The 27553-nt window shown below is 43.3% G+C and overlaps 2 protein-coding genes across 3 annotated transcripts in view; both read left to right on the top strand.

Annotated features, from left to right (window-relative positions):
- LOC131266317 (neurocalcin homolog) overlaps positions 1-27553 on the top strand; it is a 110388-nt gene that overhangs the window by 55656 nt on the left and 27179 nt on the right. The gene's annotated exons all lie outside the window — the stretch shown is intronic.
- Positions 1-27553, top strand: part of LOC131266318 (neuronal calcium sensor 2) — a 93795-nt gene that overhangs the window by 55606 nt on the left and 10636 nt on the right. For both annotated transcript variants that reach the window (XM_058268783.1, XM_058268784.1), the window contains 2 exons: positions 4673-4786; positions 15969-16112. In XM_058268783.1, the coding sequence (XP_058124766.1) occupies positions 4676-4786; positions 15969-16112 (255 nt within the window). In that variant the 5' untranslated portion in view covers positions 4673-4675. The remainder of the gene's footprint in view (positions 1-4672; positions 4787-15968; positions 16113-27553) is intronic.

The following is a 27553-nucleotide window of genomic DNA, read 5'->3' as shown; positions in this document are numbered from 1 at the left end:
TTTTCGGTTTCGATGGCCGCCGCCGACCCCTGCCTACCACTAATCACCCTTTCCACCGCTGGAACCCCGATGATTGTGGGGCCGTTTGGGGTTCCATTCCCGCCATTAGGAGGAACCCTTGGTCCCATCTGAGACGGACAGCGTAACCCTTCGAAGTCACCATGGGACGACGTGGTTTCGACAATTCAGATTGATCAAACTCCGAAGGCGACGATGGGAGAAGGGGGTCGGGGTGTATCGAGGCGAAATTGGTCCGTAGAATTATTTAAACCGAAAAAGCTAAAGCTTCATGGTACGAACACCGGTGCTGCTTTCGGTTTGTCCCTACGGATGGGTGATAATCAAGATGGATGTGCCGTTTGTAAGCGATATTTAGATGGTTTATTTATTTACTATGCTAATGAGAAGTATAGGGTCATGCTGCTTTGGTCGAGTTCGGTTTGAAGCGAAGAGAAGGTTTTTGTAGATACTCACCGGGGATACCTGGACCAGTTTAGAATAAATTGTTCCGTTCATTCCATGTTACCTAAAATGTTCTTCAGTATCTAGCCGGTTGTTTATTACCACAAATCGAGAGGATGAAAAACATATCAATAGCTTTGCTAAGATTTTGTCAGAGCATATCATTTCATTCTAAAAGAATCGCAAAGTAAATTATTCTTCAGATGCAAATGACGTTTTATTCTCGATAATGAATAATCCTTCAATCCAATAGCTTTAGTTTTATATTTAGATTTGTTAGACAAAAATTAACAACAAATTTGCTGTTTTGTTTTAATTCGTTGTTAAAAATTCGTAATGTTCGGGGAGATAAATGGGTATTAAACTTAAGTAAAATGCCACGCTTACTTTGATCCAAATGGAGGCGCCTAGTCGTTCACGAGAAACATTTATTTTCAATTCAAAGTTTTATACATTGGAGATGCGGTTGGTTAGAATTAATATAAAGCACAGGTGAATCTATACGTTTCATAATATTTCTGGTTAAAAGATGTCCTTTGGCACTGATATGTTCATTTCGGTTTGTGATGGAGACGCCTGGTGGTTCACATTTAGGTTTGGTTTTTATTACTGTTACGGAAGTAAATCTGGATTGAACGTGGTTTTGACACCAAGTTAGTAAAATATACACCTTTTCGATAAGGTTTATGTACTGAGCATCGGTTCGTACAAAGCAAAATATCATTTTGCAGGAGGGAAAACTGTATTTTTTTTTCGATCGCCGCTGCAGCTTACAGGTGAGAGTAAATTGAATTTTTATCGCCATCAACCATCGAAAACAGCGGTGCGTTGAATGGTGATGGGCGATACAACGAGTTGCTTTCGATGGTTAAAAGTGGTGGAACGCCAAAAAAACCCCCCCGCTCGACGTAGAGTTAGTTAGCATATTTTTTGTTGTATGTGAGAGTTGTCTATCTGAGTGTCGCCTTGTCAAGGTGGCTCTAGCCTGTGGTTAGATTAAGTTTTGTTGTTCTGCACTAAATCCCAGCTGATTTCACCATCGACCAGCAACTTTCGTTGTCCACCTACCTACGGTTTGCAAATTGGATAGTGCTTCCTCGTGCAGGGACGCGTCTGGTTGCGTTCGTGTTACGATAATCCCAAATGGGCTGACCGAGGTTCAACCACGCTCGATCGACAGTGGAAAGAGGGGGGATGACGGTGGCGGCGGGATGCACACTGATTGGTGGCGATTCGGTTGAATGTACAGCTGCAGGTTGGATGTGAACATGGATGGGACTGTCGGGGGGAAAGGGGTTTCAATTTTGCAACAGTTTCCGAACTGGATTCGTCGATACCGGAGGGGTTTCCGAAACGACTTTTCCGAGACCACATGCATAAACGAACCTCCAGAATGCACCTCAGGTCATCGGGAGACCCATTGAAAAATGAATTGTAGTTCGTTACGAATCGTTTCGATTTTTCATTCAAAACATACTCCATTTTGACGTGGTTTGCGACGGGCCGTTTAAACCGGCGCCATAGCCCGAGCCCGGGTTTCCCCTTTGGGACAGCTTTTGCGGCTGTGGTTTGGTCGACCCGAGTCGGTACGGGTGCTTTTTTGCCGAGCTGGACAGATTGCTGGAAACGCAAATTGTGCACGCCGTTCGTGTTTCGCTCTAATCCCAGCAGATTTTCGTTTTTCACTAATTTCCATTCGCTCGAACCACGGGGACCCTTCCCGGGAAAATTCTAACTCGGTGCGGTGCTAGTTTTCCCTCCGCCTTGCGTTGCGATTGGCGTTTTGTGTGCTACTGTTGCTTTTGCGTAATTCATTTAATCTATCACGGCTCCCGCTTCGATCGCTTCGTCAACGGTTCGATGAAAGCTGGCGCTCGAGATGAATTCATTATGCTGACAGAGGTCATTAGTGCAAATCGAAACCGAAAACCACCCACCGCACTACCATCATTCTCTCGGTGTGGTGGTTTTGGTGTGTCAGAGAGTTTATTTTATGCAACTAAAGCCAAATTGTAGTGGATTAATATTTTATTTTGCTCCTCCATTTTCCAGCTGTTTTGGTGTGTGTGTTTGTGTCCACGCAAATCATGATTAGTCAGAACCGATGTGGTTCTTAACGATGCCACAAAGTGGAGTAACAGTTCTGTTGCCAAATTAATTTGATTTGTACCAATTTGTGTTGATCAAATCAAGCTTTATACTATTGAAAGCATTAAAATTTCGAGTTCGACAGGAATAATAAAAATAAATACTACTTACTTACTTTATTTATTGCGTTAAAACTTTATTTAAAATGCCTTAAATGTCTAAAATGCAGATGCAAATGGCAGCGATGATTCTGAATTCCGATGTCTAGAAATTATTTCAGTTCTTTCGACATGTGTGTCTATTTGTATAGCACTACGCTGCATGCGATTTAGTTTACTTTCATAAATATAACTTTCTCCATATTTCCACTATTTTATTATTTTAACTCTTTTCAACAGTTCTGCACTGTTCTGCACCGATCAAATTCTTTAACGCTTCTTTCCATCGAGCTATAAAGTGGTGATCAACACGGCATACGCAGAACACACCATTGTGTATCTCCGCCGTAATCCGATTACGAAAGCCAGCTGTGTTTGAACGAACTCTGGCAGGCGAGAAAACATCTATCTTTGTCCAAAGATGGTTTTTTCTTGGGCTTTGTTTTGCTCTCTTCCTACCTCGTCAACCTCGTTTATGTTGCAAACGCTGTACCCTCTCGCCACGTCACGCAACTTACGTTATTGACACGTTGAAACTGATCCGATCTCGTTTGTCGTAGCAACGTGTTCTGTTCTATGTCTCCAAGGAGCCGACACTAAAGCGGGCCCATTATACTGTTGCGCTTCGTTTGATATCGTACCGTTTTGGGGGCGGGAAAGCAATCTTGGTTGCTCGGTAAGCCCAATGCAAGGGGGAGAGATGGGTTGGCTACTATCGCTTCAAATGTCCTCATTTCGTCCGGTTCATTGGTATGGAACGAAAAGGAAATGAAAAAGCTTCCAGCAGGTGTGCCAGAAACGCCTCAAGGGAGCATTTGTTATGTGCATTGAACAAAAGAAATTGAATTGATTCTAGACAAAACAAAAAGTGTTTTTGTTGAGTTGTGATAAAAAAGCTATAAACTTTCTCTGCAATTTTAAAAAACGTTTCATATTCGCTTGTTGTTCGCATTCTCTTGATTTGCCTGAGCCGTTTTTGCTTTACCATTTTTATTTGCCAACTGTATTTGTTCCTTCACCATGCTTAACCTGATCTAAGAAGATTCGTTTTTCTCTTACTTTGACACCTTTCTCTTTCTTCTCTTCTATCTTTCCCTCTTTCTTGTCCTCTTGCAGTGATATGGTTTTTGGTTTCGCTTAACACACGCTCACCGTTTCACCATTTCCCTCGAACACGATAACTGATCAAGCAAGCAATCCAAAGCAAAAAGATAGCTCAGACACACACACACACGAACGAACCCAGTGCACGTCGTGACATCGCACCATAATCAACACACCACTCCACAGCACACCACATTCACCATCCGCCCTCAGCCTACTACGCACAATATGCACATTTTCATTGGAGGGAAACTGGGATCGACCAGACGAGTTGTACGATCGACGGCGTTACATGCGTTACTGCCATCGTTACTGCCGCACGTGGTTCTGCTTCTCCATCGTGCAATTCTTTTCGTGCCCGTCGCGGACGTCACCGCCGAGCCGACGGTCGGCAATCCGTTCACGAATCCATTCACACGCGAAGACGATGATTCGTTGCTTTGCGTGAAGGTGGGGAAAAACATCGCATCAGTACGGACGCTTTAACGGAAAATGCTGGGCATTCGTTTCCGTTTGCAAATTTGGCATGCACTTTCGGGTTGTTCTTTGCAGTTTGTTTTATTTTAGTTTGCGTTTACTAAAATTGAAAAGAGTGAAATTATTCAGTTGAATTTATACCAAAACCGAGGAAGAATAGTTCTGGTGATCTGGGTTATTTGGATTTTTTTTTTGACTAAGTTATGTTTTCACTACCTCAGTTCGTCTTTTGCTTCTCTTCATACCGTGTCTGTTGGCATATATTCGGCTACCAGTTTTTTTTTTTGGGATTCGTACTGTTCACTGTTGTATTTTAAATCAATGCAAACAAACTGAGTTCTAACGTGTTTCGGTTTTCTTATCTCTTTCCTTTTATGCCACAGGATATGGGCTGCTTAGGTAGTAAAGACCGGCTGTCCAAGGAGGACATGGACTTTCTTAAATCGCACACTCGATACGATGAGTCTACGATTAAGGAGTGGTACAAAGGCTTCAAGGTATGTAACTATTTTATATTTCCTCCTTTATAATAAAATAAAATGAACATTATTTCTAGGTACATGACTTTTTTAAAAATTAATCTATTTTGTGTTTGAACTTTCTTCTCTCGTTGGAAAAAACGAACTAGTAGACGTTCGTCGTTTCCAGAAACCGTTCGTAGTGTCAACCTTTGGAGGCATTATTAGATAACAGTGTTGTAATCGTTTCTTTGCTCTACCCCATTGCTTTCATTGTGTTACAATTTCCTCGGTCCTTCTAGGTACGTTCGAGTTTACCGTCCTTCGAGAAGCTGGCTGATGAAAATTCATTTGATTTAGATTGTATTTGAATTCGTTTTTCGTGTGCCAGATGAAACGAACGATTGCGTCGGTCTCCGGTCCGGTCGCGACCGTAATTGAATTTCGCGCGAACGGAAGCAACTGTCTTTCATCAAAGGGACAAATACAGGACGTCCTGATGCGTACATCCTAGCTAGCCGGCCTCATTTAACGGAGATGTCAGTGAATTGCGTCAGCTGGGGCCCCATCCAAGGCCTTTTTTTCGCTTATAGAGGGCGCTGAAGGAAGCTACCGACGTTATTCTTCCTCCTTGTCCCGGGAAGAGTCTAATCGAAGCCTTATTGGTGTCGTCGGTTTCCTTTGGTATGGCATGAAGTTGGCCTGGGCCGTTTGGGATTTGGTTGTCATATTTCATCACCAGCAAGCTCGAGGCACTCGTATGGCTGTGGCAAACGGATGAAAAACTTTCTCGCCGCGTCGAGAGAAGTGAAGCCATATCCGTAAGCTGGTAGTTGCGCATCCGCAATAATTAATATCAACCCCCGGGACTCGGTGATACAACCCGCAGCATCCCAGCGATAAATGTCTAATCCTTTCGATATCACTTAATTGAAACCATAAATCAAATTACACGACTCGCTCCTTGCGGATGTACGCACATCACCGTATGGGGATGTGTGTTTTGGTCCTCTTGTGCAAAGTCAGAGGCCTCTTCAGCCACGCAGAACACCGTTTCTCATCTGCACCGTCGTCGACGGTTGACGGAGTTCGCGCTCCAAACCGCAGCAACGTAATTCCATTGCGTGGAGGACTCTCCATAAGTGCTGGTAGCGAAAGGCTTATGCTTCGGCATCGGCTTCGGATCCTATTTGCGCAATTCCCTTCAGTGTCGTGTCGATACGCTGGCAGCGGGGAAGGGGCCCCGTGCACCGTCGCAAACATAATCAGCCACAATCAACCAAAACCCGGCGAGGAGCAGCGTAGAGCCATGATGTGAAGATGATGCCAGTCCCAGCTCAGAGAGTCCCGCATCCGTTCTCGCCAGACGAAGCGAGAAGAACTCTTATTCAATTAACAAAGTTCGCACGGAAGGCTACCAGAGGGCGCACCTAACTAGCTTACAGCGCGTGAAGGCTAGCCTTCCCACCTGGCGAGGCGCATTCCGCTACGATTGCAATTTCTCGGCTGCGGTCCCCGGGACGCTGTGTGAGGACGCTCCGGTTAAGCAGAAAAGTATGTTCATTACTGTACGGCGTCGGCAGGCTTTGGAAATCCCGCCGGGAGTTGGGCTTTGTGTTGCGCAAAGTTTGGTTTTATGGAGTAAAAGTTTCCGGTCGGCATAAAAGCGTGGAAACACGGTACTCCATATCCTGCAGGTACGACTGGTCCTACCTCAACGCCAGCCAGGGGCCTAAGGTCGATCTCGAAGAGTACATAGCTTTATAAAGGAGTTTTTTCTGTTTATTTTAAATTTTAAAATGGAAAGACCAGGAACCGGTGCAAAAAGTTTTGCTTGCATATTCAGCAGCAGCGGCACTGATGATTTTAAGTTTCGTTTTTGACTATCCTTTTGCCTGGGGCACTGCACACACACACACACACACACACACACACACACACACACACACACACACACATGGGCGGCTGCTGAGCATCGAAAACTTTTGCAACCCTCTGCAGGATCCGTACGGTGACAAGTGTGGTGTGGGAAGAAGATTAAACTTTTTCCCATTTCGTCGTCTTCACGATCGGTTTCTTTTTTTTCTCCTCACGGTTTAGAGTCTTTCAATTCACACCCGTGCTTTACAGCTCGTCCGTGGTTTCTTACGTGAAAAACTCACAGGAACAAACTCTTTACCACTCGAATCGTGGAAGAAGGTGACGGGGTGAATGAAAAACTGTAATGGAATTTTGATGAAAAGCAATGCCTCGACGAACTTTACCCCTCTGTTGGAGATTTCTTTTTTGATGGACTTAAGTAATTTTTTGAACCTCATTCTCATCGATCAATTTTTGCAAACAGTTTTAACGCTTTTTTCTTCATTGATTCATCTTTCATTGCTTACGCTTTACCGTTGGTAAAAAATTGAACGTATATCGCACCATGAACGTGTAACCACTTGATGTTTCTGTGTTTGATCTGTATCCGGCGACCATTTTATGGTTTTTTGTGTTTTTTAATTCAGTAGATTGATCATTTCGTCAATAAAGCGTTCATATCTCTGACAGTCGCACAATCGATTTAATTACAATTCCCGACATTCTCGCTTACATCCTTTTTGTTCCGTTTCGATGTTATATTGTTTACCCACTTAACATTTTTTTTTTTTGCAATTTCTTTTATACTTTTCACAGCTATGAACGATCAAAATGATAGCTTTTGGCATTCGAATTTAATTATTTTATTTTCTATGATACACGTTAAGTTTGGTGAGCTGATTTAAAACCTTTTTTCAAATCAAACAAACTACTAATTGAGAGGTTTCCAAAACTCCACTTGTCTGGCAGGATGTCACTCGTCGTCAGAAATTTCCTCAACCATTCCGGAACATACGAGCACACACTCCCATATGTGAGTGTTTATCCCAACATCGTCTCCTCGTCACATCTGGCGCGCGTTGGTCCGTTTTCCACGGCGGGTCAGAGGCATTAGAGGCATCAGCGCCAAACCGGTGATGGTGATATGATACTCGCCGTACTCGAGGTGGTGATTAAATTTTCATGTCAACCGATCGATGGCGGTGTGTTCGGGGAGTCTTATCGGATCGCCCCGTTGTGGCGATGCTAAATCGAACCGGATCGGGAACGTGCGACGAGTGGCAAAGCAGACGGTTGAAATGTTGGGCAGAGCAATCACATATAGCAGATGGCAAACTGTTGAGCTCTGCTGCTGGTGGTACTGCTGCCGGATACTCGTTCTGTTCAATAATGAAAATTTAATTTTTCCCTATCCCATCCCCAGACCTGTTCAGGTTGGGATACTTTTTTTTTGCGTCGGTCGATTCAGGATTTCTTTTGCAGCTGTTGCTGTCGATGATTGACGATGGGGGGGTTTTGTTTTTTGTGAAATACAAAATTCATCATTGTTTGTCGTAGACTCGAGTGGAATTTCAATAGTAAACTGAAGTAAAAACCTTCAAAACTTGAGGTAAATGCTTTGACCGTTGAAACTCAATTGAATTCATATAAAATGTGGTTATATTTCAAGCTATTTGCTTAACATACATCGAAATATTCAATTCTTTTAATCCTCTTCTCTAGGCATAGGTTAAAATACACCGAATATTCGTTTCCCTTGAACCGTTTAAAACATTCTGTGTTCGTACGCTATCGTTAATGCAATTTCGGATCAATTTAACTAATCCCTTAGTACCTGAGCCAACGGAACGGAAAATGAAAACCCACAGACACAGCGTAAAGACTTAAGTCCTTAATCGCGCCCAACCGAGTGACTGGTTGACCGGTGGACTTTTTGAGGCAAATTTTACGGGCAAAAGTTTCTCACAAAATGGATAAAAAGGCAAGAAAAACACCACTGATGGTTGAAAGTAGAATCGATTGCCCGATGAGGTGTTTAAAAGTTGGTTTGATCCTCCTGTTTTAACTGGCAGTTCGCGTTAAACTCAAACTTTGCATCGCGCATTTCAGCGTAACTCTATCTTTTGCCCTCCCCCCTCCGTACCCGTCGATCGGCGAAAAACGACGACACAAAAAGTGTTTGTTGAAGGCATTAAATGTAATTTGATACCACAATAGCACCCGGAGTCGCATGGCCAGCTTTAGGGCCGCTCCTTCGTGGTCGGGCGAAGCGCGGATTGGGTGAGTTAAATGTTTAATGATTAACTACACAAAAAAAAACCCACGTTTAAACCATCCCGTCCGGTACTTGCCGCCATGTTGTCTGTGTCTTCTTTCTTGTTCCTATCCTTACCCGAAGGCTTTAATGTTCAACCCTTCTGTAAGGGGCGAACGGTTTGCTTGTTTAATTTATTTAGCCAAAGTTGGGCTCATGTTACGGTATGCTAATTAAGAAACGCCGCCACGCTCAACCGGAGTTGACCAACGTTAGGGCACCCATTATTGCACGATCGCCGGTTTTATCTATTGGGGAGGGTGTTTGTCTTTTTTTAGTATTTTGACTTAAAGTGCTTTTATGGCTAATTTATTACAACCAGTGGGGTATATTTTGAATCGAGATTATACATTTTAAAATGAATTAGATTACATAAAGCCCAACATATTTCTTCTGAGTGAAATAAGATTCTTTCCAGATTTATATTTTGTAATTAAATATTTTTCACTGCAATTAAAGTACACCTCGTATTTCATTGGTGGTGACATCAGATCTTCTAATGGTACTTTAAAAAGCATCTGCGGGCATTTGGTCTTTTGTTTGTGTTGGTAAACCACCGGTTCGGTTTGCTGGCAGCTGGGCGCTTCACACGTCGATGCGCTCCGTTGCATTTGGTCATGGCTTTTCATGGAATAATTTATGGCTCGGGTGAAACATTACCACAACAACATTTGTTCCGCACGTGGGCAATATAAACACGCTGGGACTGGGAGGGGTTGGGAGGTGTCAGAACGAAGAAACCAATTGTTCGTTAAGGTCAATCTGCACAAATCATGCAACAGGATAAAATTTGCATAGTTGCCAAGGGTTTCACCATTCCGAAGCGAGAGATAGAGGATTATCTCTACCGAATCCCAACGGAGTATCACCCAAGGACATCGTCGGTGTCGATGGATGGCATTTCCCATCTCGTTAATTTGGTGTAAAATGTAATTGCATAGTTGCTTACCTCAAACTGGCTGCACACACCCGGGACACGACTCGTTGTCTGGTGTCGGAAGGTAGATTGCAAAACCCTTACAACGACCGGCGTTGTCTAATCAGGAGTTTGGAGAGCGCACTCGAAGAAACTTCGGATTATTCAAGTGTGAGTCTGGGCAGGCACATTGTTTATAACGTTTGCTCGTTAGCTTTAACCACTTACAACACTGGCGACAAGTTTGATCGAATCCGTACCGTACTAAAAGATGGTTTGGGAGATGTGGTCTTATGGTTCCGTTTTGTCCATTAGTTGTTGTGGAGGACTGTTCAAGGACAATTTCGGTGAAAGTTTTCTCAGGTCCATTGTTGGTCTCCGTCCGTGCGGTTTCAATCAAAAGGTACTCCACAAACGAAGTGTGTCTTCTTCAGTTCGGATTGCATCTCAAAAATTCAGGATGCCGGGTGCCAATCGGCAAGAAGTTTACTGTGACATGTGGACTGGGCAATATTTCCTTGAAAGGAAAACTCTCTCCTACACAGTTGCCACAGTTTGCACACGTACGCAGGTTTGCTCTTGTGTCGGCCGACACATTTCCACTGGACTGGTGAAACCACACCGATCACACATCCTTTCTGCCCTCTCGACCGCTCCAAAGACGTCCCATGCTGGGTTACCGCTTCTATTAGATTTATTTAATTTACATCACACATTTAACGCTTCCCCTTCTGCCAAAGGGGTTGCAGAATGCCACATCCGGCTCTCCGGAAGCGTGGAGGGAAAACAATGATAATCATAAACGTCAAAGCTGCTCTCGGGAGCGTGCAGCTGAATGTGGACCGTTCCATCCGTCGTTCAGGGTTCGCGCGAAAGGAGTCGTCCTTGTGGCCGGTGGCAGCAAACTTTGTCCCCAACTGGTTCGATGTTGTCAAACACACGGAGAAACACACGGACCTTATCCCGGGCTTTTCCTTCCTAGCTTAAACCGCTCCATGAGAGAGATAGAGATGCTTGACGTGGCGTGGTAAGGAAGCACATGATGCTCGATTTGCACTTTGAGATGTGTTTCCGGCCCACCGACGGGCCCACTCACACTTCGAACATCGTTCACGTTGTCTCGGGTGGGAGGAGGAGGAGGACATCGTTGCATCGTTTCATTCCATTAGGACGCTGGCGGCCGGATGTTGGGAAAGTGAAACTTTCTCTGCACACTTACATTCACGTTTTGTTTTATATTCATTTCTCAAAATCCAATTTGTGTGACGACACTGTGAACTGTTCACCCCTCCACCGTCGCTGTCACATTGGGATTCGCTTTGGCATGCGGAACGGAAATGTCCAAATAGCCATGTCAAACTGTTTCGGGAACAAAATGGCTGCGGCATACAGACTTGACTGGCTTAATTTATATCACGCTTCATGCTGAGAACAATTTGTGAGGTTTCCCGTTTTAAAATTGTGCTTTCATCATTGGATGGATGTTGAACACTACGTTGAACGGCACCCAGAGTCAAGCAGTTATGATATTTCAGACAAATAAATTCATTATACGATAAAACAGTTGAATTTCTATAGGATATTAGGATCTTCTCTTAAATAGGATTTCGCTTTGATTTTGTTAACTAAAATTATTATTGTAAAGTTTTGATACAAGTGGTTGTCGAATCAAATTGCTTACAAATGTCCATGCTACAATTTGGTTTTCAACTACTTTACTTAAGATTAACTGATCAAGCATTTGTTACAAAAAACCACAAGGTCATAATAACTGCACACAGTTTGCAACTAAAAGAAACTTAGTTAAGATGAGTATTAAAGGCGTTTTAAACGGTTGCACTTTCAAGCGGGCTGCTTCTAAACGTGAAATAAACAAACAATTTTAGTTGCGTAACTAAAATGTCACTTAATGTAGCCGGGCTAGAAATTTATTTCACAGCAATGAAAGTAGCTTGATAGCTCGTGCAACTGACAGCTTTAGAAGGCGTCAACAGTATAAAACAATTTAAAATGATCGTTAAACGAAATAAACAAAGTCATTTTATGCGATTTAAGTTCACTTACATGATTCACAACGCTAAATGAGTATTATTAGTAGTTTTAGAGATGAAATAATACATTTCATTTATAATTCTTTAATAAGTTTGTATATTGACTCATTATTGCCGGTTGACAGTTAAAGCGTTAATTTGTTGTTAGTCGTGTAAACGCGTGATGCGTTCAGAAACTTTCAGTCCACTGAAATGAAGTCGACTGAAAGTTTCTGTTGCATGCAAGTTGCTGTCATTTTCATCTGCAACTTTAGATGCATTTGTATATTTGTAGTTAAAGAAATCGTCGGTTCGAATCTGCCTATCTCATTGCTCATCAAATGTTACCGATGGACTCACTATCATTTATCTGCTGCATGCAGGAAAAACTAATTTGTTTACCTAGTTGATGAAAGTTTGTAATTTCGTAGATAATGATTGTGACAGAAGAGACCAATAAAAGAAAATTAGAATGAAAATCGATGTATTGAGTATCCAAGTGCAGGTCACAATCGAAAATCCTAAATCACCTTCGGTCGAAAAACGCTCGCACCGCTCAATTTTCTGTGCGTGAGAAAAGCAGATGAAGTAGCGTGGAAAACGGATGACGTATGTTGGTGGAGTGAAACTGCTGTGTACCACGAGCTGAAACGATCGATGCTGATGCTTAGGAAGCTAGCAAGGAAGGTTTGCATTTCTTCCTTTCGTTTCACAGGTTGTTTGCGTGTCGTCAATAACGTGACCGAAGGGTACAGGAACGCTTTGATAAACGCATTCGTGAACTCCTTCGGCCAACGACCTGTGTTGTTTTTTTCTCCGGAGTACCAACGAAACGAAGAAGGACACTATTGCACGGTGGCACGACACGACGAGAGTGACGACGATTATGTTGCTTCCGGAATATGGCGATGAAAACCCTCTTCGTGGCTTCGATCGGGTGCGTAACACGCATGCGACCAGTTGGCACCTGTAGATTGACTGCTACTGCACCTCAAACGGCCCTGATGAGGTCTTACGGAGGGTGCGAAAATAAAATATAGCCGTCCAGGATCGGCCGCTGTTGCTTCTCCATTTTTTTCCGTTCCCAGTGCGAATCAATCTCATTTTCACGCTTTGAAACGATTGGCGATGGATACTTTCGAAACAAAGCATAAAACAAGAAATAAGATGGATTTTTCGATCAACATTATTCAAATTTTATTTGTCGCTCCCTCTCGAACAATTTTTCACCGAACCACAAAAGCGAAAACTGGTTCGAGATGAGCTTTTTCGGCAAGTTGATGAACAACCTGCTACCGACTTTTCATTACCGAACCCTCCCGCTGTTTGCGTACGCGGATGGGGTGCTTTGTGGTGGCGAAGCGAAGGAGGTCAGATTCCTGGTGGTGATGAGGAAAAATGAATTTGTTCATAATTGCGTGATTGACGTGGTTGAAGCGTCTCACCGGGCGATGACGAGGGTTTGATGGGTTCACTCGACGGGAGCGGTATTTCATCAAAGCGTAATTTAAATGTAAATATATTAAATATATCATGTATTATCTCGCCCAACAATGTCCGCTTCGGTGATTGACTTTTTCGGATATCTTCCTAAATAATCCTTCTTTAAACCATTTCCGTAAACAACCTATTTTTAGAACGAGTACAAAGGCTCGTTTAAATTTTGTGCCAACATTAGAGTTTTATTAAACAGCGTAACAAGTAACACGCAAGCTAACTCCATCCGAGCAAAAATAAAGCAAACGTGAGCCTTCCGAACCATCCACTCCGAAATTGATTGATGACTCTTGTACGGCCCCATACACGTGTTTAGCCCCGCTTGTTTTGGAAGGTGATTCATGCCTTTTTCCACACCAACCGCTTCCATTTATTTGCCCCGACAGGTACTTCAAATGTGCTGTTTTCCCGCGCAACGGGTTGTTTACCGCGCAATAAAGTGTACGTTAATGTATGCTTTGTTTTACGGTCCGTTTTTGCTGCTCATCGGGTTGGATTACTGTTTGTGTGTTTGTGCGGGTGACGAACTCGGAAGGGTAATGGGTAATGGTTCCCAACTACATTGCGTCCTTGATTCGTGACGTAGGGTGAGGTTATTGGTGGCAAACCGTTGTTTGTAGTTGCGTGTGCTTAAATAATTGTTAACATGATCGGTACATTTGTTGCGGTAGTGTGTACTTCGGGAATCGATCTGTGTTCATTTGTCTTAACATAATGTTATCAGTGTTCCGTGGGTTTTATCATTTCAATTTTGAAATCGGATAAACATAAACTAGACGACTTTTTGTCGATGTTTCGATTATAAAACACATTCACTAAGCGATTTTGCTCTGCTGTCATCCCTATCGATTTTTTAAGGCTGTTTTCGTTTGTATCGTCAATTTATTCTTTCGTTACTGAATGTTTGGTCATATATTTAAAAAAAGTTTTCCACTTTCCTGGCTCAGGTTTCTTGGAGCAAAACAAAAGAAAATCGTAACTTAATTGCTCCCCTGCGACCGGGACAAAAGGTCAATCTTTGGCTTACAAGAAAAACTTTATGTTCGCTTAGATCACCCCATAACGTTCCCGGTTTGCGGGCTTTTGTGAACGCTGTAATCCTTAATGACATTAAACTCAACTTCTGCCCTGTTGCAAAGGTGAATCGGTACAGGTGCGCAGGCGGGCGAAGGGAAGACGAAAAAAAGGAGGAAGAAAACGCAACTTTTGTAACGCCAGGCACGGAATTGCGAACAATCCGAAGCGCCTCGAAAGTTCCTCAACGTAAATAGTTTGGGGACAGTAAAGTTTCCGTACATCAACCAATCGAATTTATCTCCACCGTTACTTCTCCGTCGAGGGGGGATGTTGCGTGTTGCCACCGTGTGGAAGTGGGATTTCGGCGGATTCTTCGTTAATTACTTGGCAGTTTATTTTCTTGAGCACAAAATTTAAGTCGTTTCGGGTGCGTCTGTTGCTCACTTTGTGATTTATTATGACATTGTGAAGGAAGATAATTGCCCACCCCCATCGGAAGCGGCCCTGCGGGCTGTGAAATCATAGTATCGTGCCGAAGGGCAGCGTCTTCGCTCGTCGTTGTTCTACAAAATTGCCGTAGGCGTTACGGCGGGTTACCTCTTTGCCTAGCACCACCCGAGCGGGAAACTATGAACTTTTGGAAACAACGCTTTTATCAACCGCCAGCATGCCGGAGCAAGACCCCACTCGCTGCCGAAACGAATCCAGCGGTGTTTTCCCATGTGTTTTCCTCCCTTCCCCCTTCGATGTGGTAACCCTCGAACCGCAAACGATCGTGACGCAAAACTTTCGTGTAAAGAAAAGTAAAATGTGGGCCCAACCACGCGCGGTGAACTGTTGGACCCTAACGCTGCTCATTTCCTTCGGGCTCATTTTACAGCGCAACCGCGCTGGAAAAGGCATGAGCAAAGCTCGACACAAGAAAGACACAGAGCAAAACGCGCAAGAATATGCTTTCAGGAAAGCTGAGTTGGAGAAGAATTTTATAAAACCCCCCCTCCCCCGTCCGACACAGCGCATCCAGAGTTTGCAAGTTGTTGCGAAAATGTTGTTTTAGCGGGCGAAACTTTTCGATCATCGGGCCCATCGTTTCGTTTTCCTTCACAATAATTTGTCCGTTTTGCTTCGTTTTATTGTCGGTGGCGCAACTTTTACGTGCTGGTTGGGTTTGGAGGCAGTGTTGGAGGCAAAAGTTTTCCGCCAGCGCAATCCACTACCGGCGAAAGTGTTTCGAGTGACGTTGTTTTGTTGCATCGTTTGGAAGAAGCAGGAGGCGAAATTGGACAAATACTGAGAAGTGTATACAGTGCGCGAGAAAATTGGACGGATTCGGTTCTGGGGGGGGGGGGGGGGGGGGGGGGGGGGGTTGTAAATGGTTTTGTTGTCTTTCCGGAATTTTACCCGACCCCCACGAAGAACGTTGTGCTGCTGCGCGCCCAATGACCGTTAAGAAAAACAACGCGAATTTCCACAAGCATCTAGAAAATAACGATGATGGCTATCGCCTTCCGTACTCTGCCTGCGGTAATATCGTGTTTAATGTGTTTTTTTCTCTCTCTCTGCTCTTCTCCACGGTTCTCTTTGCAGCAAGATTGTCCAAATGGCAAGCTAACGCCAGCGAAGTTTGTAGATATGTACAAAATGTTCTTCCCGTCTGGAAATGCAGAAGAGTTTTGCGATCACGTGTTTCGAACGTTCGATATGGATAAAAACGGTTATATCGATTTTAAGGTAAGTCACAATTGTATCAAATTTTATTCTTGCAGCTTCCTTTTCAACGCTTTTATTGTGTGAATGATCAATTGGAAAACAATGTTTCCTTGCAACGTTTCACCTTAAAAGAAGAGAAAACAGAAAACAAAACACGATGACGTAAAAGATTGCGCACCATCTGCACTTAATGGTTGCATTTTAAACGACATAACATCCTGCTGCCAATGCAGCTCGCCAGTGTTTGGCCACATGCGGAACACATGATCCGGAAAGTTTTTACGACTTTCGCACCGGCAAATTTGCTGCTGCTCCTCCCGCTATTCGAATAGCGAGAAGTGCAAATGGGCGACCAATAAAAATGGATACACAGTATAAAATGGCACGAAAATGCCGTGAGCAGGAAGTGTTGGAAGGATGCGAAGGTGGAGGAGGAGGGGGGTGGGCATCAGGTGACGGCACAATGGAAGATGTTTTCCGCGCCCGCCACCCCTTAAAACCTCCAAGCAGGTTCCTCCTGCTCTTTTGACACTATAAAAGTGTGCAACATTTTCCGATGTTTGTGTATCGGTGCGAACGATCATAAAAATCCACCGAACCATCCTTCGACCAGGTGGTGGTTGCATCGGCTGAACTGTGTGTATTTGTTTGTGTGTGTGTTTGTGGGAAAACTTTCACCCCTCAGCGAACGCCTCGTAGTCGCCGTCTGTGACACTTTCCTTTCCACCCCGGGCAGGAAAATTCGAAACGGATACATAAGAATGAATTATAAATGTCATAAAACAGCGATGAACTCATCATCGTAAAAAATCAATATGCTCGCTGTAAAATATTTCCTTTCTATTTGGTGCACGGAAACTCCTTACCAACACGGTGTTGAATTTTTCATGCATATTCCATTCAATTTGTATTTGTATGCGTCATTTTTTCCACTTTTCAATTCACTTGTTTTTGTCGCCTCGACGTGCTCAGGAAATGGATTGAACTATGGGATGTTATCCTTTCTTACACGCAATGGATTTTAATTATCTGCTTGTGTGCGACATACTGTTAACGCTACATTCGGTACCCACCTGGTGTGAGTGGATGGAATTTTATGTTTTACCTTAAACTGATCTTTATAGTATGCGTTCCATGTCAGGAAACGAAATAAAGGGCGTTAATGAATAATTTAAATTACGTAGAAATTATATTGTTGTTGGTCATCAAAGTTTATTTTGCATCGTTATGACATGTAGTTTGTAACTTCCCCGTCCTAACGCACACAGTTTTTCCCCTCCGCTCAAAGTACTTGTGGCATACAGAACCGACAAGTTGTGTTGAAGAAAGATGAAATATTTCTATGGAAACCCTCTTCGACGCAACAAGCGTGGGAAAACTGTTTTCGACACCTCCGGCTTTTGGTGCTAGCTGACGCCAACCGCGCTGCGAACGAGGGCAAACTCAACGGCGTGTCGTCTACGTTGATTAATGACTTTCATCAAGGCGGCAAAGCAAAAGCAAATGGCGCTAACCGGCGCCAGCAAACGGTGCTGCAATTGTGCTGACACGCTAACGGGAACCATTTTTCGTCGAGTTGCAAATTCATCAACTCCACCCGCTCTATCGGATACTACGGCCGGCCACGCCGACACCTTGCCAAAGTCCCAGGATAATTTGAATACATATTGCGTCGAAGGGGGGGTGGAGTGCGGGAGGAAGAAAAACCACTCCGCAAGTGAAAGAACGGTGGGAGTAGAAAAGCCCCAAGCAATACTGGGATTTGTTTTTTCCCCTCGCAATGATATCACACGGTGCCTGTGGGTGTGTGAGTTCAAAATGGCCACGAGGACGAAAGCGCGATCGGGGAGAGATGCCCCAAAGGCCCACCATCGTTGTTCTGCCATTATTCATAATCGGGTTAGGAATTGTTTCCATTTTTCTTTACTTCCTCAATTTCCTCGACGCGGGGAGAGGTGCTCTACATCAAGCTTTTTTGGGGGTAAGGAGGATGATGGGGGCGGTGTTGAGGCCTATAAAATTTGTTAACCGTATTTCTCGCGTCCCGCCGCGTCCTATTTTCCTCGCGTCCGTAGTCAAGGAGGAGGGTGGAAGCGAATAGGAAAAACCGGACAAAAGGTGACAAGCTGCCAAACGCGCCTTTTTGGATTGGAGTTGGTGGTATTCGCCGGAACGAAATGCAATAAAAGTTTATGCGACATTTTTGCCGTTGACGTACACGGCAGCAGGCGTTAAATTATTGGAGGGGACGAACCCTAACCAGGAACGGGAAGAAAATGGATACTTTCGAGTGTTTTCTATATAAAAACTAACCTGCAAATCCTGTCACATCGAGCGAGCGTTTCGAGATTTTTATTTTCACTTTAATATTCTTTATAAACTTTCATCGTTAGTTGGAGACGGAAAATGTGGATAACTCGCGCCCGTATCTATCGGACACACCACGACAAGTTGTTTTGACAGCTTGTGTGCAAGTTGCGTTCCGTTAAGCCTTTGTGTGCGGAATAAAACAAGAATCTGTTGCAATTGCAATACAATAAATGAAAATGAACAGAAAAGGATGAGCCGCAGATGCAGCACTGAATGCTCGGCATCCCCCTGTCAATATATCCAATTCCGTTCGCGGAAGTGTGTTTTTATGACATCCGAGATAAAATGAACGCGCAGCTTGGACAAAATAAAACGCACATGTGGTTATTCCCGACTCGGTTTTTTAATGGTAACGAACTGCGAACAGCCGATAGGATGGCGTTAGGACGAGCGCGCCCGCAACCGAAATTTGACAGCACGCATTCGGAGCCTTTTAATTTACTTCCTTTTTCCTTTTTTTTTTTAACGAATGCGGTCGTGAAATGAATGTGATTCGGTGAGTTTTTCATTCCCGGAAAATGGCGCGTTTTTTGTGTTCCTTCTTTTGTGACAGGTACCCATTTCTCGTTTGACGCCTCCGAAAACCACCCATCGTTTGCGGTTATTACTGTTCGTCACTGCACGAAACCGAAATATGGAACGCATTAAGAATGGTTAAGAGTGTTTCAAACATTGAAATCACCTTGCCTCGAGCCCTAATTTTTCCAAGCATGCCTTTAATGCGGGCAGTTAAACAACTGTAAATATGCTAATTCAACGTTTTGCCTGCCCCCGAATGGTTGCTTTAAAAGCCCAACTTTTTCCCCGCTTCAGACACTTTTAAGACTCACCATCGGCCTGTGTCATACGGAGCCATTTCAGTGGTGTATGAGACTACTGTTGGGACATTTTCAGTCCGAGATTTGCTTGTGGCGTGTGGAGGGCTTTCTCGTAGAAAAATTCCCGACTTATTTCCCCATCGCTTCCATTGTTGTTTGCGCTCGCTGCGAAGTGGATGGAGCGCAAATCTGAAGTTTTCCACCGCAACATATTCCGCAGACCCACACCCGCACACATACCGACACGGATGTGTGCTTCGAAAACCACCAAGCCGAGGAAAAACCCGCGTGGATTAGTAGCAGAAGAGTGGTAAGCTAGACAGGGGAGGGGGCGGTACGGACAACGGTGAAAAAGAAACCAACGTTTTGAGTTCTGGATTGTGGTGAAAGTAAAAGTTGCTTCCATTAGCTTCGTCGCCCCGGTTCGAGAGGAGGCTAACTTTGGGGCCCGCACTCGGAATTGATGGGATACCGGGCGGGTGACAGCAACAACATGGTGGAGGAGTGCAGACGAGGAGCGGGGGAGTCCACGACAAAAGCTAATCTTGCCTCGAGAGTTCTCTCAAGGAGAAGTTTAATTAATTTTGTGGTCGGCTGCAACATAACAATAATAATTCGCTCCGTTCGCCCGAACTTGGGCTGTTTATCTTTCGCTCTCGAGCCACCCTCGTGGTTTCTGAGCTGCGGGGAAAGAAGGGAAGGTTCGAGTGCGCAATCTGGACTTTCGGGGGCGCAGCCAGGAGTGCGGTCCAATGTGGGAAAAGGGGTTTTGGCTGATGGATTGGGATGTAAAAAAGAAACTAACCGAAGGACACTTTAGTCTGACAGTGTCACATTTCGCTCCTTTTCAGATCATTCTCTGGAATGAAGAAATTGATATGAACCAAACAAACCAAACTCGTTTAAATATTAGTGTTTACACAAGATAAACATATTCTGAATTGGTGATTAAAAAAAACACGAAAGTAAGATAAGTGTCTGTAACAAGTGGACTGCCATGGCTGTCATTTTAAATGAGGTTTTAAATGTTGTAACATAGAAAAAGTATGATGCATAAAAGATGTAATAATTACAAAAATTCATCCTTGAGAAAGCATTGTCCTTACTGGCTTTTCGAAAATCGCAGGTTTAATAAATGTTTTAACACGTTGACTGCCATGGCTATCATTTTTGATAGCCAGCTGTCATAAGTTCTAACAAGTTTTAGCCCCATAAATAAATGAAAATGCAACATAAAAACTGTAGCAATATTTAATATCAATACCTTGGGAAGCTAAGTTTTTTTCTTAGCCTTCAATAACCGTTGGTTTAAGAAATGTTATAAAAGAATTTTATTAAAAAAGATTGTACTATAAAAGTGTGCTAAAAACACTTGGCAATCAACGTGTTGAACAAATTTTGGCCGCAATGATTGTAATAAACAAATGTACAAAAACAGATTGGCAGTCAAATTGATAAAAGAAATGTGCAAGTGCCCAAAATTCAGTAATAGTAGCTATAAAATCGAATACAGATAGTCTGAAACTTTAACAAGCTTAATATTCATTAGTTTATATGTAAGGTTTTTGCAGTAAAACAGATGTTCCTAATGCTAAGGAAGTTTCGCTTAGATATTTGGTAGTGCAAGTCAATGGGACGCGACAACAATCCATCTTTTTTTCTACGATCACTGCAACACCCACAGTGTTTTGTAAACATCCAATACATCAGCACAAAGAAAGGATGTTTCGAGAAGAGGAGTCCTTTTGCTATCCTCCACAAACCATCAGGACATCATGTCGTGTGGGAATCGATCGATGAAAAATGTTGATGTTCCCCTTTTATGGCCCTCTCCTTCTCCTCTCCCGACGCCTCGTAACGGACGGACGACATGGTGGCATTATTTACTCGCATTTTTATGTCAATGTCGTTGTTTTCCATTATTCGGTATTGTTTGCTCCGGTGGCATTTACATCACCAGTGCCGGGCGGAGTTCAACCTATTCGTGACACTGAGCAACTCGGTGCATTAATTCAACGTACCGGAGGGCTTGCCGCAGTATCTTCATTTAATAATCCATAAATAATTCATTGTCTGTTAAAAACGAATCAATTAGCTACGATGGGACGAACGACTCGACCGGTCGCTGGCGGACGCTTTGTTTAGTATCGATTTCAATCCGAGCGGAAAAGTCTGTGCTACAGTTTGAATTGTAAATTTTTCATGCTTTTTGAACGTTTAATGACATTCCACAGATTTTTTGTCGCATGTCGTACATGTTGCCATAAAGAATTATAGTTCATTTGTCTATAGCCGCCATTTTGAGTATTTGTTTTCGTCGACGTTTGAATTGAAGTTTAGCAAATGATGTGTTATTTAAATATTGTGCAATGATTCTTTTCAATTAGAAATATTTAAAAAAAATCATTTAATGATAAATTGTTTAGCGTAAATGAAAATCTTTTTTATGTTTTGTTTACGCACAAAACCGCTTCGCGAAACACATTTTCTCAACATTCCGTTGATGAGAAAAGCTTTTCCTTCCGCCCGCCGATTTCCAACCCATTTTCGCCCCGTTCAATTATGCTATGCTTGTCCCCCGCTCCCCGTCGCCATAAGTTTTCCCAGACCTTCCAGGTTGGGACGTTCGTGTGCCTTTGAAAGATAATGTGGCTCTGAGACACATCGATCAAAAAGCCATCACTCGACAAGGACACTCCGTGGGTTGCAATGGCGGAGCGAGAGAGAGAGAGAGAGAGAAAGATAGAAAAGCCCGCCCTTCTGGTCTCCCTCCGGTGTGGCGCGTGGCGCTAAATGCTGCACAGCGTCCCGCTGCGCCTAAATCGGTTTCCCATTTTCGGCATCCGGCCGGGCCGTGCTTCGTGGAACAACATCAAAGGAAATTTTATGATCCATGTGTTGTTTTCTTGTTTGAGCGCACCTCTCCCGCACCCCATTTGCAAGCGGCCCCGGGGGGTGGAAGAAATGCTTCACCGGAAAGGCTCTGGGGCTGCTGCTGTCGGCTTTCTCGATCGTTTAAATCGCCCGTCCGCCTACGCCTGCCGGGAAATAAAACGCTCCATCAGAAAAGCATCACCATTTATTATTCCAGGATGGGCTTTTAATTTATTCAATTCGCTGTGCGACGGTAGGGAAAACGCGAGCACGCTCTGTTGTGAGCGGGGAAGATGGAGACACTCACACACAAACCGAGAGGTTTTGCAAAAAGGAATGAAAAAGCGTCTGTGAAGCGGACGGGGAAAGACATGGCGCTTGTTGTGTAGACAATATTTTAATGTTCGCATTTTAGGCCGAATGGAAACTGATGGAAATAATCTCGCCGGACGGTGGGAAATGGGGAGGACGCAAGGAACCGCCTATCTTTTCACCGTGATCCTATCTCGGGGCAACCGGTTGGACCGTCGCCGTTAGGCATTGGAAAATTATGACTCGGTGGACTTGTCCGCGGAGGTTTCGCCCCCTTGGCAACGACGTCCCAACGACGTCCCAATTTCATCCTTTCCCCCCTCGCCAACCACTCTCACCGACTGGTCTCGTTTCGTCCATTCATCATCACACCAAAAACCCCGTACTCATTCACTCCAGGTGGGTTCCGGAGTTGGTCGCTTGTGTTTTTTTATTTTTTTTCCCCCATTTTTTGGGAAAGCTCAAATAAATGTCCAAACGAATGGAAACGAATGACCCCGAACAACCGCCTGCCGCCGCCACCGCCGCCCGGTTCTACTTCGATGACTCGCGATTGTCACAGACACACCACCAGCCGGGTTGGTAACCGGGAGCCTGTCGCTGGTCGTAACTCTTCCCGTAAAGCTACACAAATTATTATGACAAATGGGGCGCGATGTGGTGCAAAGTATCGTGCTCGCTCGCTGGATGCTGTAATAAATGTGGCGGTTAAAACGACTTTTTCGGGTATCGTACCAGACGATTATCTTTTCTCGCCCGAAGAGTGTTCGCGGAGCATAACTGTTTTTCCGGCTCCACCAGACAAGCTTTTTATGTTATCGTAGAGTGTGGTTCATATACTGAAAAATACCTACCCATGAGAGGTACATCTATGCGTTGTGCTTTGTTCGCCAAATGGCATTCCGCGAAGTTGGACATGGAGTAAAAACATACAGGGATTTTCAGATGATATCATAACTGTAGCAGTATTTATTTCAACTGCAGCACATGATATTCCAACAGCGTCAGCTGATTTAACAACGCAATCATGTTTATTATAACTGTGTCAGTTTAAATCAGAAACGTAGCAGTTAATATTATAAAGTCGGTATGGCAGGTCGAGCGATGTACGTAACTAGCAAGTATAAACGTATATCGCACGAATGAGACTCCAAGGTAGTTCAACATAGCAGGTGAGTTTATCTCGCATGTGTCGCTTTAATTTCATCAGAAAACGAAAGGAATTTTTAAACAACCGGTGTTGATTAATTTTCATGTTGACTGCATGTCATTTTTTTTTACTTATATTTGTGAGCAGTTTCGTTCCAATGAAATCGAAAACCTTAATTCTTTATGAACCCACCTGCTATGTAGATCCACCTTGGGCTGTCGTTCGTGCGAGATACGTTTACACTCGCTAGTTGCGTACTTCGCTCAAGCTGCTGTACCAGGAGGATTATAATATCAACTGATACGATTCTGATTTCAACTGACACAGACATGATTGCGTTATTAAATCAACTGACGCTGTTGGAATATCATGTGCTGCAGTTGGAATAAATACTGCTAAAGTTATGATATCATCTGAAAAACTCTGTATCTAGGTTTGGTATCATATTTGAAAAATAAAAATGAGCCATGAAAATAAATTATTGAAGAAATACCTGCAAACGCAATCAGGAAACAAAAGCCGAAAACGTCCAATTTGAAGATACGAATAATTGGATTTCAGCGTTAGAATCTTCTATGGAATGATTATTCCTCATTTTCTCGCTATCGATTCCTAACGCGCTCACCAATGTTAAACAATTGCTGCTAACTTTCCTGACCGTTACTGATCAAAATTTACCAAGTTTCTCAATAGTTTTGTCGTTAGTTTTCCCAGGGGTTTGTCGGCAAAAGTGGTTGCCCAAAAATGATGGTCTCCAATGAGACTCCACGGTGAAGCACTTTGTTGTAAGGACGATATAGGATATGAGCATATCCGCTTCATCCAGCACATGCCAATGATAACCATGGCCGGGAATGATTTTCTTTGCACTTTCCCTCCCCCCCGGCTGGATGAGGCTTCGTAATGGATCGTGACAAAGAGCAACTTTTACAGGCACATCGTGTACCGTCTGAGCTCGAAGGAACGAAGCAGTTTTTCCCTTTTTCGAGAAATGGCGCTCCTCCCGGGTCCCCTTTCAGCGGCCTCTGTTTGAATCGCAGATTAGGAAAGTTTTATTACTTTTCGATAAGCTTCGAAGCGGAACCCCCCGGTGAGGTCGGTAGCCAGGAGTGGTCTACGTGTGTGAGTGTCTTCTGGTGACAGGAGCAATATTCCCAGCGGAAGAGGACTCGTAACGTGACATATTTTCTTCGAGTTTGGAACGTATAAAAGTACCATTTTCGATCGGCCACGATTCGATGTGCGCGAGGGTTTAGGTTCGGGATCGGTAACAACCGCACGCACGCTGTTCGTCACCCAATCTGACGTCGCACATTTGGTGCGTTATTGCTTTATTCGAGAGGCCTTTGAGGAACAAACGCGGCTCATAAATATAGATCACACAACCGATTGCTGGAGGTGACGTGATTGTGTGTGTGTGTGTGTAGAGGTCGCGTCTCAAATGGCGTTTTCCAAGGCCAAGCCCTTTCGACTTTCGGGCCGGATGGTTTTGGGAAGGATTGTTTATTTATCCGGCAAAGAAGCTTCGCTAACCCGCCTGCTTACTACGGCACGAAAGGTGGGATTGGTTTCAGTGCGAAACCATCGTTTAGTTTTCCAGAAAACTAGCAGCCCGACAAACGGTACGATGTTGCAAACAAAAACATCAAAAATGGTACACATTTGTAGTGTTGATGATTATATTTTAAATAAATAAGAATTTTGCGTAGGAAAAGTTTAATTTTAAGAACTATTCTCACCACAAAACTAGTTTTAATTAAAGCACTTTGAACATTTATAAAGCTCTAAACTATGACACATTGTATTGATTTATGGCTACTAATCAACTTCTTCTTGGGTGATTAAATCCTTTGACTTCACAACTACCTTTATACGCTCGATCATCTTGAATGAAATTTTTCTTTCTTTTATTACTTTCTGTGCCTTGTATTGACATATTTTGGGTGCTTAAAATCATGTTAAAGCCTATATTGCTTTTTAGGCATATGAAAGAAATATTTTAATTAAATAAAAATATAATCATCTATTTTATAATAATAATTATTATTATATTTTATTTAAATAAAAATATAATCATCTACAATCGTTATACTTAGTTAGTTTAATCTCTTAAAATTGAAAGTTAATTTTGTTTTTGATAAACTTAAGCGTGTTACTTTGAGGAGATTTTACGTAGAAAAAAAATCATTTTTTAAATTAGTATTGCAATCTCACCACAAAACTAGTTTTAATTAAAGTACTTTGATAATTTATAAACTCTGAATTATGTGTCATAATTCAGAGTTTATAAATTATCAAAGTATTGATTTATGGCTAAAAATCAACTTCTTCTTGGCTGATTTAAAATTTAACAAATGATTTGACAACTAGCTTTATACGCTCGATCATCTTGAATGAAGGTTTTACTTCCTTTTATTACTTTCTGTGCCTTGTATTGACATCTGGTGGATGCTTAAAATCATGTTAAAGCCTATGTTGCTTTTTTGGGCATATGAATGAAATGAAAATAAAGTTAACAAGCGTCCTGGAGAGGAAGTTCTCCTACCGTACCTATGAGATTGATACTTCCTACCCGGGATTGATCTGTACGCAAAATTAATTATCTCCATGTATTCAACGGGTTTAGGAAACCATGTTCATGTTCACCGTGTTGTGTTCAGGTGGAGGAAAAGCTCACAAGATGGATTAAAATTGACCGGCGTTACATCAGCCTTCATTTCAAAGTAGCACACGTGCGTTATCCATGTCAGACTATGTATGGGCGACTTTCTAGTTCTTGATGTTCTATAATCTTCCACAAAGCTACAGTATTCAACAAAACTCTCCTCCGGTCCTGAAAAGTCGAAGGTTCTTTCCATCCGAACTAAAAAAAAAAAGGGAAAAGGTGTGCCATCGTAATGGCGTGTTAACTTCACTGGCGCTGGGTGAGGGAGGACCTTTCAGGATGACCCATTTTTTTGTGCCATGCTCTTCGCTTGTGTCAGCCGAAAAAACGGAAAAGCACACGACCGAAGATTGAAATTCCTTACCGCGTAGATTGGGAATTTACGGCACAGGTGGTGGTGGTAAAAAAAGAGATTTGCTTCAAAAAGGATTTCCGGCAAGTTTTTGTACTGACCGCCCCCCGGCACCGATGTGTCCTCACCGATGAGCCCCTCCGTGCCTGACGGATAAGGACATTCATATCCAGGCTGGTGTGTTGTTGCGTGTGGCATAATGGTGAAGTCAACACTCCCTCGGTGTTCGTCTATGTTGCTGATAAGGAAAAAGTTTTCTTTTTACCCGAAAAATTTGCATTGGTATTTTGGGAAAGGGACCTCGTTTAGGAACTTGTCGACTTTCGGACGGCGGTGTTGAATGGATTGGATTCGGGCTAATGATGATGCCTCCTGCAGAGCACTCAATTTAATACAAAATGTTACACCGACTCACTGCCCTCTCTCTGGTCTTTCGTGTGCCTTCGAAGTAGTAGATGCGCAGTTTATTTTTTAAAACTCATCCGCTAACAGAAGTCGACAAGCAAGGACTCGAAGAGGAATGTTACTAAGCAAAACTGCCTGCGTAATGGCGTACACATACCATATTTATTATTATTCGCCTTCCCAGTACTACACAGTTTTTCTAGTGCCGCGACCTAGAGCCCTTGGACAACAAATAACAAGCAAGGCTCTAAAAGGTCTTTACAAGTCACGGGCCAGAATAGAACGGAGGAGTCAAACAAAACAAGTGAAACCACGTCCGCGTGTGGAGCGATGGTACAAAAGAAAACAAATGCCCTCCCGCCTACCTCCACCCACCTCCATTTATCTCCCCTTGTGATGGATGCCTTTTTTCCTCTCGGTCATGCTCTCGTTTCTTAGTTCTCGAGTAGCCAAAGAATTCTGCCGTTCAGAAGAGCTAGGTAGGTTCTAGTGTCTCGAGCATTTTTACACTCTTAG

This window comes from Anopheles coustani, chromosome 2 (assembly GCF_943734705.1).
Source record: "Anopheles coustani chromosome 2, idAnoCousDA_361_x.2, whole genome shotgun sequence".
Classification (NCBI taxonomy): domain Eukaryota; kingdom Metazoa; phylum Arthropoda; class Insecta; order Diptera; family Culicidae; genus Anopheles; species Anopheles coustani.
This window is presented reverse-complemented; position numbering and strand designations above follow the sequence as displayed.